At 35.3% G+C, this 10,918-nt stretch overlaps 1 protein-coding gene across 1 annotated transcript; it reads right to left on the bottom strand.

The window, feature by feature from the left end:
* Nucleotides 1-3,856: 3,856 nt before the first annotated feature.
* On the bottom strand, nucleotides 3,857-10,717 carry LOC113053278 (atypical chemokine receptor 3). The gene is made up of 2 exons (XM_026218179.1): nucleotides 10,278-10,717; nucleotides 3,857-6,797 (listed from the first exon to the last, which is right to left on the bottom strand). Exon 2 carries the CDS (start codon nucleotides 6,768-6,770, stop codon nucleotides 5,655-5,657), a length of 1,116 nt encoding a protein of 371 aa, XP_026073964.1. The 5' UTR covers nucleotides 6,771-6,797; nucleotides 10,278-10,717; the 3' UTR covers nucleotides 3,857-5,654.
* Between the last annotated feature and the right edge of the window lie 201 nt (nucleotides 10,718-10,918).

Raw genomic sequence — 10,918 nt, 5'->3', positions numbered from 1 at the left:
AGAAAAGTCATCTGGTCTTTGTCTGATTCAGGGATCCGCTTTGGGACACATGCAGATGAATAGAATAGAATAGTGGGTGGGAAATACCTGCTTCCCTGGTTTACTAATCAAGCTACAGTGAAACACAATCATACACATACAGTATTTGATTCAGTATATTGTATGAGCTGATTGTTCTGCTTCCTTTATCAAAGCAGACCAGAGGTTAGCGTGGGAATTAATGGTTTATCTGTAAGAGAACGTCTGACATTTCAGGGATGTGAAAACAAGACTCTGTGCCCATCTACACACACACACACACACACACACACACACACACACACACTCTCTACCTCCAGAGAGAAACTTGACTCTCACTGACTTCTCATAGACTGTGGGTTTAGTCATTCATCACTTAATGAATGCTTCTTCTCAAAAAAAAAAGCATCTTGCTCAAGGTCACAATGATGGAGAAACTGATCTCTCCTCTTCCAGGGTTTAAAATATGTTAAAGAGATTTTAACTGTGTCATCAGCCTATTAACAAGAAACAGAAGTTCAGTATGCTGTGGAGAGAGTAGACAGAATGTAATTGTTCACAAAACAATAATATATTACTCGTATAACGATAGTCAGAAGTCATCCACTGGGTCTGTCTACATGAACAGACACATGACAGTCTCTGGTCTCTAGAATCCTTACAGGGGTTCAATGTTTCTACAAGAAAATTAAGACACAGTGATGCCATCTTTGGCTGGACCCAAGTGACAACATTAGGTCTTTGATACATCGTGAGTCTTTTAGAGTAAAAAATGATCTGTCCTTTAAAAAGGGATTTACTGTATCTGTTACTCTTACATAACTACAGTTTGTGACCCCTCTCCGTATATTAAGTGACAAACCCTAGAATATACTGTAAATGTATTTGATATCAACATATCGACAGGGTAATGCTTTTAGTATAAATTCTCTAGAACTTCTGTAAAATTTCAGGATGTTGTATAGTGAACGTGGCCAGTCCTTCTGAAAATGAACTGTTTTCCCTTGAATAGAAGTTCAGCTCTGGTTCACTGTCACATATCTGTGTCATATGAATGATGTAACTGTACATGTGTGGACTCGCTAATTGATATCTTCATCTGATAGAGGTGATAGAGAGATGGTGGAAAAGGATTCAGCCATAACGCCCCTTCAACAAAATATGGAAGAAATTAAATGAGATGTGACCTTCCAGTCATCCTTACCAACTACTGTATCTGTTCCTGTTCCTTCAAAAACATTTTTCAAATTTGAGAAGCTTAGCCTTTATTTAGTCAGTTTTTCATTCCTCTCACTAAAACAAGCTTGCCCAAGAACCATCAAACTATATAGTCAGCATCTCTGCAAAGAGCTACATGAGACCACCCAACTCCCGTGAGACAATATATCATTCAGCTGTACAAAGCTTTTAAGTTTGCACTCCAAAAAATCCCAGAAGCCATGGGTTCCCTCATGGATTTGCTATGGGATTTTAGCCTCTTTTCAATTCTAGAGTAAAAAAAAAAAAGTAGTAATTAAAAAGTTTTGTTTCACAAAATAACAATCATACCACAAATTTGAATTTTGATACCATGGTATGTTAAATATGCAAGTTACTAACAAGTTGCTGCAGTACATAACTACAAGTTACAACTACCACAAGAATGTGTCTGCGTGTTTGTGATGAACATAGTAAAAACAGGCTGTCATCAGCTGTATTAAATGAGATGTAAACACAACTAAATCTGCCACGCACGCAAAGCATATTAAAAACATTTGCCATTTGTGAACAAGCATTTGTAAGTTTACAAATGAATGGTTGTAATCAGTGGTTTATGGTGTGAAATTTATAAGTATGAGAGCTGACATCAAACAACAATGCCAGAAAGCAGAACCTTTCGGTACAGTTCCTGCTGAAGAATCAAAGGCTTGTCTCTTTATCTGTAAGGATATTTAAGTCATATTGTGTTCACGAAGAGATATTGTAAATGAGGAATCCAGGGCTGAGATGAAATGCAGATCACACGAATTTGGTCCCGACAGAGAAATCTGAAACTGTTACACAAGAGATGAAGAATGTGAATACACGATTGTTTGTGTTTCTGTTTCTGTTAAATGTAATGTGTAATTTAATGTGTGTGCTTGGGGTGTTTATCTATTCTAGAGTTTTATGATGTTTTGTTAAAGTTTGCTTTTCCAGGATAAATATTTATCTTCTTTATCATGCATATTAGTGTTTTACAAGATCACTCTCATTAAAGATCCTTGGCAACTGCAGTATTTATCAACACAAAATTCACAAACATTACCAGTTGACTCAAAGACAAATCTTTTTAGCATTGTTGTAAAATCAACACACAGAAATACCAGCTGTTCACATTACAAATCATCCTGAGCTGCTCATTCAGCCGGCATGAACCAGTGGATCTGTGCCTTGATCTCAAATCCCTTTTGGAGCACCAGCCAAACCACAAGAAGAGACTAAAATGAAAAACAATATTTGTTTTCGGAAGACTGTTTCTGCCCAAGCAGAAATATAATGAAGGTCTTAGACAAAATAGCAGAAGTCTACATGAGAAATTATTAAATTAGACTAGTAATATTGATGTTGTGTAATAAACAGTTCAATAAACAAAAGGTTAATACTGAGTGACTTCCATTTTAGATACTTTCATCATATCATATCATATATCATATCATATCATATCATATCATATCATATCATATCATATCATGTAATTAGACTTCATCGTATAAATCTTGGATAGCCTGTAAACAGAAGCCCTGTAAAACAGAAACAAAACTGCTGTCATGACCCGTTTCAAGCTGGTGGCCTCTTTTCTTTTTCTGTGTTAGTTTAACACAGCCACAGCCTACACTCACATGGCAATGTTGTGTCTGAAAGAATACATTTTTACAAAGCATCATTTTTATATGACATTTGATGTTTTTGAAGTTTTGACTGTGTTGTCTAAGTGCCAGACAGACAGTATTGTTGTGCCGTGGTGTCATTTTCCAGACATGAACACTTTGAACATGGCAAAATAAATGAATAGCTGCCGAGAAAGACATTAAGACAGGGGATGTTTAGGGATGAAAATGTGTCACACCATGTCTGGGGTGAGAACCGAATTAACAGATTAGAGACTGAAACTAAATGAGTCAAACTGAGTTGATTAACCAAACCGCTAATTATGGGAAAACTCTTCAATACAACAATAATCTTCGATTATGCCCAAAATTTGTGTAACATACTATTTTTTTTTAACTTTAAGCAGCCAAAAAAGAAATATAAGAAACCTTGGGTTTATAAAAACAGCCATTAGATTATGCTGTATAACAAGGCAGCTTTTGAACAACCATGGACTGTGTACAGAAGATGTCTTTAAAAACCAGCCACTAGTGCAAACCTAAGGGGTTTTGCTCAGGCCTTGCAGGTGTCTAAATACAGGAAAGTGTTGGAAGTAGGCTATTATAGACTTGACTTTGGTTGCACAAGGAGTTCAGGTAAGCATAAATCAGACTCTAATTTGTTTTAGTACTGCCCCTGCATCTGTTTGATGTGGAAATGCTGCTCAGAACTAGCTGACTAAGATGGAAATAAATAAATACATAGTCAATGTAAAAAGGGTTCTACTGAATATGCTAAACATTTACTGCTTGGTTTGGGGTTATCTAAAAGCTGGTAAATGTTTAAAGAGTTTAATTCCATTAAAAATACCCAAATGGAAATCTAAAAGGGTAAGCGTTTTATAAAGTTTCACTTTTAATCGTGTTGTTGTATTGAGTTGATTTAACTGTTGTATGAATTTCCTGTCCTGTATAGTTTATAGGTCAGCTTGAGAAACTAAAAGAAGAGGTAAGAGAGATAATGTTTATTTACATAGTCATTTATGTATTTCCAGTTACATCCCTTTAAATTTACCAAATGTTTTACATATTCTTAACATTTTAGCTACATTGAATACAGAATGTGGTTGACTCCAAATTAATATAGTTATGACATCTTGAGATTTTTATTTATTATTTTTTTTTTTTGTTAAACCAAAAACTTCCATCACTGTTGTTTGAAATCATATGTTGTAGTACTGTCTTGTACGTTTTATTAATTACCTTTAAGTTTTTATGACACATTTAGGGTTGAATAGAATGGCGGACCAGTTATACAGTGTTGATTTAAATAATAAAAGATCAAAAGGCATGACTAGATTGAATACATATTAATTCCAGCTCACGCATGGGTTAATCCTATGCTCATATTCCATCAGATATCATAGAGAAGCTATATATTCAAGTGTGTGAGGGAGGGGGAAGCATTTAAAGAAGACAAATTTGATGTATAATTGTTTAATAAGTTACACTGAGGCAAGATATATTTATATTTAATAAGCTCTATGAATTAAATTATTTGTTTCAGAGCACATTTAAGTATTCAGTGCTCCAACAGAACTAATAACAATAACAAAACAATATGATGCAAGATAAATATAACAACATACTTAACTTACTTTTCAGATAACTGAAATATACACATCTATGATAGACAAAAATAAATGCCCTTCCAAGTACACACACGAGGCTCTGTTACAAGGTGACAACCAGTCATAAAACATCATATACACACATGGAGTGCAAACACAGTTGCACATTAAATCAGTTGAAAATGAATTCTTTCTGACCTGCTCCTTCCTTCAAAACATGTTGGAATGTCCTATTGGACGGAACAAGTGAACACTGACTGTTCAAAAAACAAAAGTAATGCCAATTTTCCTGCCAGACACAAAAGCCCCCTTTATCAAAGAAAGTGCTTTTAGCAATTAAATCAGCAGCAATTACCGTAAGCTGAATATGAACATTTAAGATAAGAACTTAATCACTATACTGATATCTTACTTAAAAGGAGCGCTGTTATATATTTTCTTATAAACTTTATCACAATTTTAATGGTTTGTTGACCTAACACAGTAAAAAAAAGTTTGTAGAAATCATTTTCACTCAGAAATTGCTAGTAAATTTCACAAATAATTAAGAAGAAACATGAATTTAACATGAAATTTAGAAGTAGAAAGTCTAAAATGTTATTTTTCTTGTAAAACTAACTCCAGTTATCTTTGTTTTATTTACAGCCTCAATTTCTTTGTTTTATTGTATTTTTTATATATTTATTTATTTCTTTTCCCCACATGTAGTGCATTATAAATCACTATTGGACACAATTATGGGAAATTCCCTTTTTGGAATAATATACCTAAAATCATGTTTCTCTAAAGTGGTTCAAAATTGTCAAATTTAGGCTGCCAGTTACTTTGGAATCAATTCATAGTATCTGTGTTCATGGTTCTGGTGTTAAAATATATTATCATTCTTTGGAACATTTCGAATGAATTGATTAGTATCTATCTTTGGAGTCACGTGGTCAATTTTACCTGGATTTCAGGAAAACATCTCAAAGGGGTTCTGATTTGACAAACTCCCATCAGTCTTTGGCACATTTCAAATGAATTAGTCAGAATCTTTGGAGTCACTGCTGAGAATTTACTGCTATTTTGACGAAAAACATTAAGTTTAGTTTATCGTAATTTCAGGACAACAAGTCAGAGGAGTTCATGTTTTGAAACAGATCATAGCTTTGCTTGAGGGGTGACGGTCTTGAGGGTCCTAGCTCACAGTCGTAGAGGGGTTTTCGGCCACTGCATACTCTGTCTCGGTGCCCTGAGAGCCCTCAATGAGCCGCTCCAGCCCTGCACGTTTGGAGTATTTGAAGATGAAGGCTTTCATGAGGTCATAGCGGTAGTGACGGTGAGCGAAGCTGTAGACCACAGGGTTCACACAGCAGTGCAGCAGTGAGAGACATTGCGTAAGGTGCAGCGCCACAAAAAGGCCATTCTCTAAACTGCAGCCCAGCAGCAGAACGCCTAACACTGCTAGCGCGTCGACAAACAGCACAGCATGATATGGTGCCCAGCAAGCTATGAACACCACTATGTACATGAGGATGACCTTCCTGCTCACGCTGTGGTCCTGGTCGCCATTTGAAGGGGAATGAGAGGAAGAGGAAGCCAGAGTGTTTGCCAGCAGCGCATAGGACACTGCTATAAAAGGGAAGGGTATGACAAAACCAAGAACCACAAAGCTCAGCTGAATGCCCACCATCCACTGCAAAGGGTTGTCCTGTGGATATACAGGATGACACAAAGTCATATTACCGTGTACCGATTTGACGGACTCCAGGAAGTATGTGTCAGGTATTGAGGCAAATAAAGCAAGCAGCCACGTTACCACACACACTAAACATCGTATTTGTCGTCCTCTTCTGTGAGAAATCTCTCCCGTGCGGACCACCGAGAGATAGCGGTCCACACTCATGCAGGCCAGGAAGAAGATGCTGGCGAAAAGGTTGACATTCAAGACTAGATGTGTGAGCTTACAAGCCGCTTGGCCAAACGGCCAGTGACCTTCCTGTGCCAGCGAGCTCACCCACACCGGGAGAGTAGAGACCACACACAGGTCCGCCACTGCTAGATTTAAAATATACAAGTGTGTGCCATGCTTATGACGCTCCGAGCGCCAGCTGACCCACACTACTAGTGCGTTGGCGGGCAGGCCCACAACAAAAATGAAGGCATAGAGGGTGCATATAGCATGGAGGAGAGCAGAACGGTTGAAGGATGTGGGGCACATTTGCATTTCCACCCTTGAAATGTTGGCGTCTGTGAAGTTTAATTCTTCCCACATGGTGAAGAATTCAGTCAGTTCATTGGCACTCAGACTCATCTTCTCATTTGGCGGCGAAGACTGCAACTGTGGAAGGAGAAGCAACTTAAATTAAACATAAGGTCTATGTCATCGGGTTATTAAATATCAATTAATTAAATTGATTTTAGGGTAAAATATTACCTGGATATATATATATATATATATATATATATATATATATATGCTAAATGTAACATAATGAAATATAATAAAAATATATTTCAATTTCATATATTGATTTTGGGAATATTTTTTCTAGATATTTAAATTACATTTTTCATTCATTAATGACAATTTACAAAATTATTATGTATCACAGTATGTATGTTATATTATTATAAAATGTGTTTATTAATTACTTTTGGCTGTTTCATGTATTTGTTAACACTGCCATTCAAAAGTTTGTGGTCAGTTACTTTTTAAAGAGAATTATTACTTTATTTACTTCATTATGACTTCATTATTGATCAAAAGTGACAGTTAAGACATTTATAATATTACAAATGATTCATATTTCAAAAGAATTGAAATATATGGATTTCTAAACAATATATTAAACCAAACAAAAGTGTTAAGCAGCAAAACGGTTTTCAGCAATGATAATAAGATGAAATTTGTCTTTATCAACAAATGGGCGAAATATATTCACAGAGAATTTTTAATTGTAATAACATTGTAATAAAAATGCATCCTTGATGAAAATCAAATCTTAAAGACCCAAACTTTTGAACGGTAGTGTACATTTTGCATAAATAAACTTCCTCAAGCAATTTAGCACTCCACCCCCTACCCCAAACCGTTGCTTTCTTATTTCCCTCTTTTGATTGTGACATGAAATATGACCTGCTTTTGTGTTAAAGAGGTTTCATTTACTGGAATGACCTTAGAAATGACTGTAAGTACCATAATAGGATTTTAAAGCAATTGTCAAAAAACAAGCAATTATGTAAAGTATTGCTATGAACTCTCAGATGCATGGGTCTCACAGGGTCATACTCATAAGTGGAGTTTGAACCTTTTTATTATTATTTAATAGACATAAGACCACTCAATCATGGAAGACAAACCTGTCTATGGCACTAGAGCATTGCATTTTCGGTGAAATTGTCACAGCATGCTATTATAATTTCATAATTCAGCTCAGTTAGAAAGTTGACACTGCTTCAAAAGCCCAAAGCTGTCTGGCTTTAAGCCAGTCATGTTAAAGTACCCTCTAAGCTGGTTCTGCTTTTCAAAAATCAAAGTGTCTTCACAGTGATTTCTATGAGCAAAGTAATTTCAGTTTATGGATTTTGTCACGCCATCTTAAACATCTGAGTGGCCCTTCCTAAAAGACGTGTTGCTCTGTGGCTGGTGAGGTCACAGACCATTGACCCTTGATTTTTCTCTGGTCACTAAATCATTTTTTTATGGAACCTTTCAATCTCCAGCAGAGCTGCCACAACAGATATCAGAGAACAGAATAATGAATAATGCTCTTCTGAATTATCTATAACATTTTCAAATAGGTCTGTCTCATGTTATGTTGTGTAGGACTTATAAAGAGTGTGTTATTGTGTTTATGCACTGAAATATTATAACAGGAAATTTCCTTTTGAAGGGAAAATTATCCCCATGGGGATCATTTTCCCTTGCAAAAGGAAATGTTCTGTTGCTCCACCTGTATTCTGTTTGAAGTTCATTACAAAGTGAAATCTAATTATTTTCCATTTAGTAAGTACGCAATAGTGTTGCTCGATAAAAGATTTTAGGTTTGTTTGTTTGTTTAAGAATGGTTTATATGCTTTTACCCTACAGGAGGAAATAGTTTAGGAACAAAGTGTATTGTAGTTTAGCACAAAAAGTAACTGATTAATCTTTTAGGGACTGAAACATGTGGAGAAACACATGAATACACTCTTTGCCTTCTCTATAATTGTGTCATTGTCAATATCTATAATAGAGCACTGCAACTGACCATTTACACTCGCAGGAACATCTGAATGGTTCCTGGCTTTACAGCAGTACACAATGGAGACACTGGAGTGTCAAAGATCAAATGCTTTATAACAACAGACAGCTTGAGGGCCTTGAACCTGTGACACCTTTGAAATTATCCTTGAAAAGGTGATAGGCATAATGGACCAATTAATTTGTGGTTAAAAATATTTTTTAGTACTCTGTAGTTTCAGTTCATTAGCTGTGCAAGTTCTCCGGGCCATAAATGCAGCAAATGTTTCTTTATTTCAGTTCAAATTAACTTCATTCCATCTTCCTTCACCTTAAAATAATAAAAGACAATCTTGTGTTTCAAATGTCTATTTATTTCGAGGTTATGGATTTCGACAAATGTAAACAGTTTAACAGAATGATGCATTGAGTAAAACTCAAAGCATGAGATAATATGACAGACTGGGATTACTGGCAGCAAATAGGAAGCAGAAAGTATGTGTAAAACCTAACCATGGACATAATGAACTATGATGAAAATGCTTAACATATGTGAGCCTTTTCTCAAAAGTCAAATCTACAGAAACTTTATAACTTTCTGTAGTATTGATGTGAAGGTCCATGATACAGTATAAAGAGTACTTGGTTTTGTTTATGTTAACTATTCCCAAATATTAAACTATTAGGCTAACTTTACAGTATGTTTTCATTTAGTCTACTCTACATAAGATAAGATAAGACATAATAAACATTGGTGAGTATAAATGTTGTTATTGCTGTTTGTTTATTTAACCTTTAATCTTTCCTCAAGTAGGGTTTACATTTTTGGTCCTTTGGTCCCAAACATTTACATAGTGCATAAGGAAATAAATTTTTTTATATGACAAACTATATATATATATATATATATATATATATATATATATATATATATATATATATATATATGAAGAGTTCAGATGCAAAAGCCTCTAAGTGCCATCTGAAATTTTCATCTAAAATTAGGATTTTTATCAAGCTCCTATGCTAAGCTTGAGTCATTTTACCTTAATGGCAATGTGCAGGTACTTTTCCAGGCTATTAAAGTGAAATAACTGAACATAAATATAGGAGGCTGATAAAAATCCCAATTTTAGATGAAAATTTCAGATGGCATTTAGAGGCTTTTGCATCTGAACTCTTCATATATATTTGATTGTTGTTGTTTTGTTTTTTTTTAACTATTAACTGCACAATTACTCAACAAGGCCATAGATTGGCTTATGAAAAATATTTTAAGCTACTTCTGACACGTTTATTTTGCGACAAACAACAACAAAAACCCGCCGTTAAAAATTATTAGCTATATATATATATAAAACATAAGCTATTTGAAATGTTTATGATTTTTTTACGAAACCATTGACACTAACAAAAGAGGTTCATGAAGAAGATATGCTTAAAAAAAGGGGGGGAAAAAAGAAAAGGCTGTTAACTAATCGTCTGGTCAGTGCAGGTGTCTCAAACAGGCAGTGGTGTGACTAATAGCTACTATAGCCAACTGAAACTCGTCTCAAGTCTTTAGCTCGTTCATTAGGACAAAAAGATATGTCCTACCTTTGTCACTTTGACTTTAAAGCTTGGTCAGTGTGCAATATTAATCCACGGTTTCGTTCTTGTCCGCCGATGAGATGAAGTGACTCCGCTGGCTCTTGTGCTTCAGGTTGTTTAAACAGAGAGAATGAAAGTGGCGACGCCCATCTGCGCCTGAATATAGCGGCTTCGCATGCACCTCAGTCTGAACACACGCAGATACATCTCTGCTGACCAGAGCCACTGCCACGAGGGGAATTATAGCCTACTATTGAGCCACCAGTCTAAAAAAAAATATTAAAATACACTACTCTGGTTTAAGAACGTTTAAAATACACTACTCTGGTTTAAGAACGTTTTTTTTATATATATATACACCCTAAACACACAGTTATCCATAATATAACTTTGTTGAGCAACTCTCTTAGACATTATGAAACATAACCACCCAAAACAACAACCTGAGTACTGAAAAATAATCTTTCAAAACTGGCAGCAGCAGCAGGAAAAATCTACAAAACCACAGAGCAAAGACTAGCATGGTGTTTTTACCAAAAAATCTCAGTCTCGCTTAATGGAAATAAAACATCATAAGTCTATTTTTATTTGTATGGGGAGGACATGGGACATGTAATGGTTTTCTTTATCCTCTGACACAGAAAAGG

This window comes from Carassius auratus, chromosome 34 (assembly GCF_003368295.1).
Source record: "Carassius auratus strain Wakin chromosome 34, ASM336829v1, whole genome shotgun sequence".
Taxonomy (NCBI): domain Eukaryota; kingdom Metazoa; phylum Chordata; class Actinopteri; order Cypriniformes; family Cyprinidae; genus Carassius; species Carassius auratus.
This window is presented reverse-complemented; position numbering and strand designations above follow the sequence as displayed.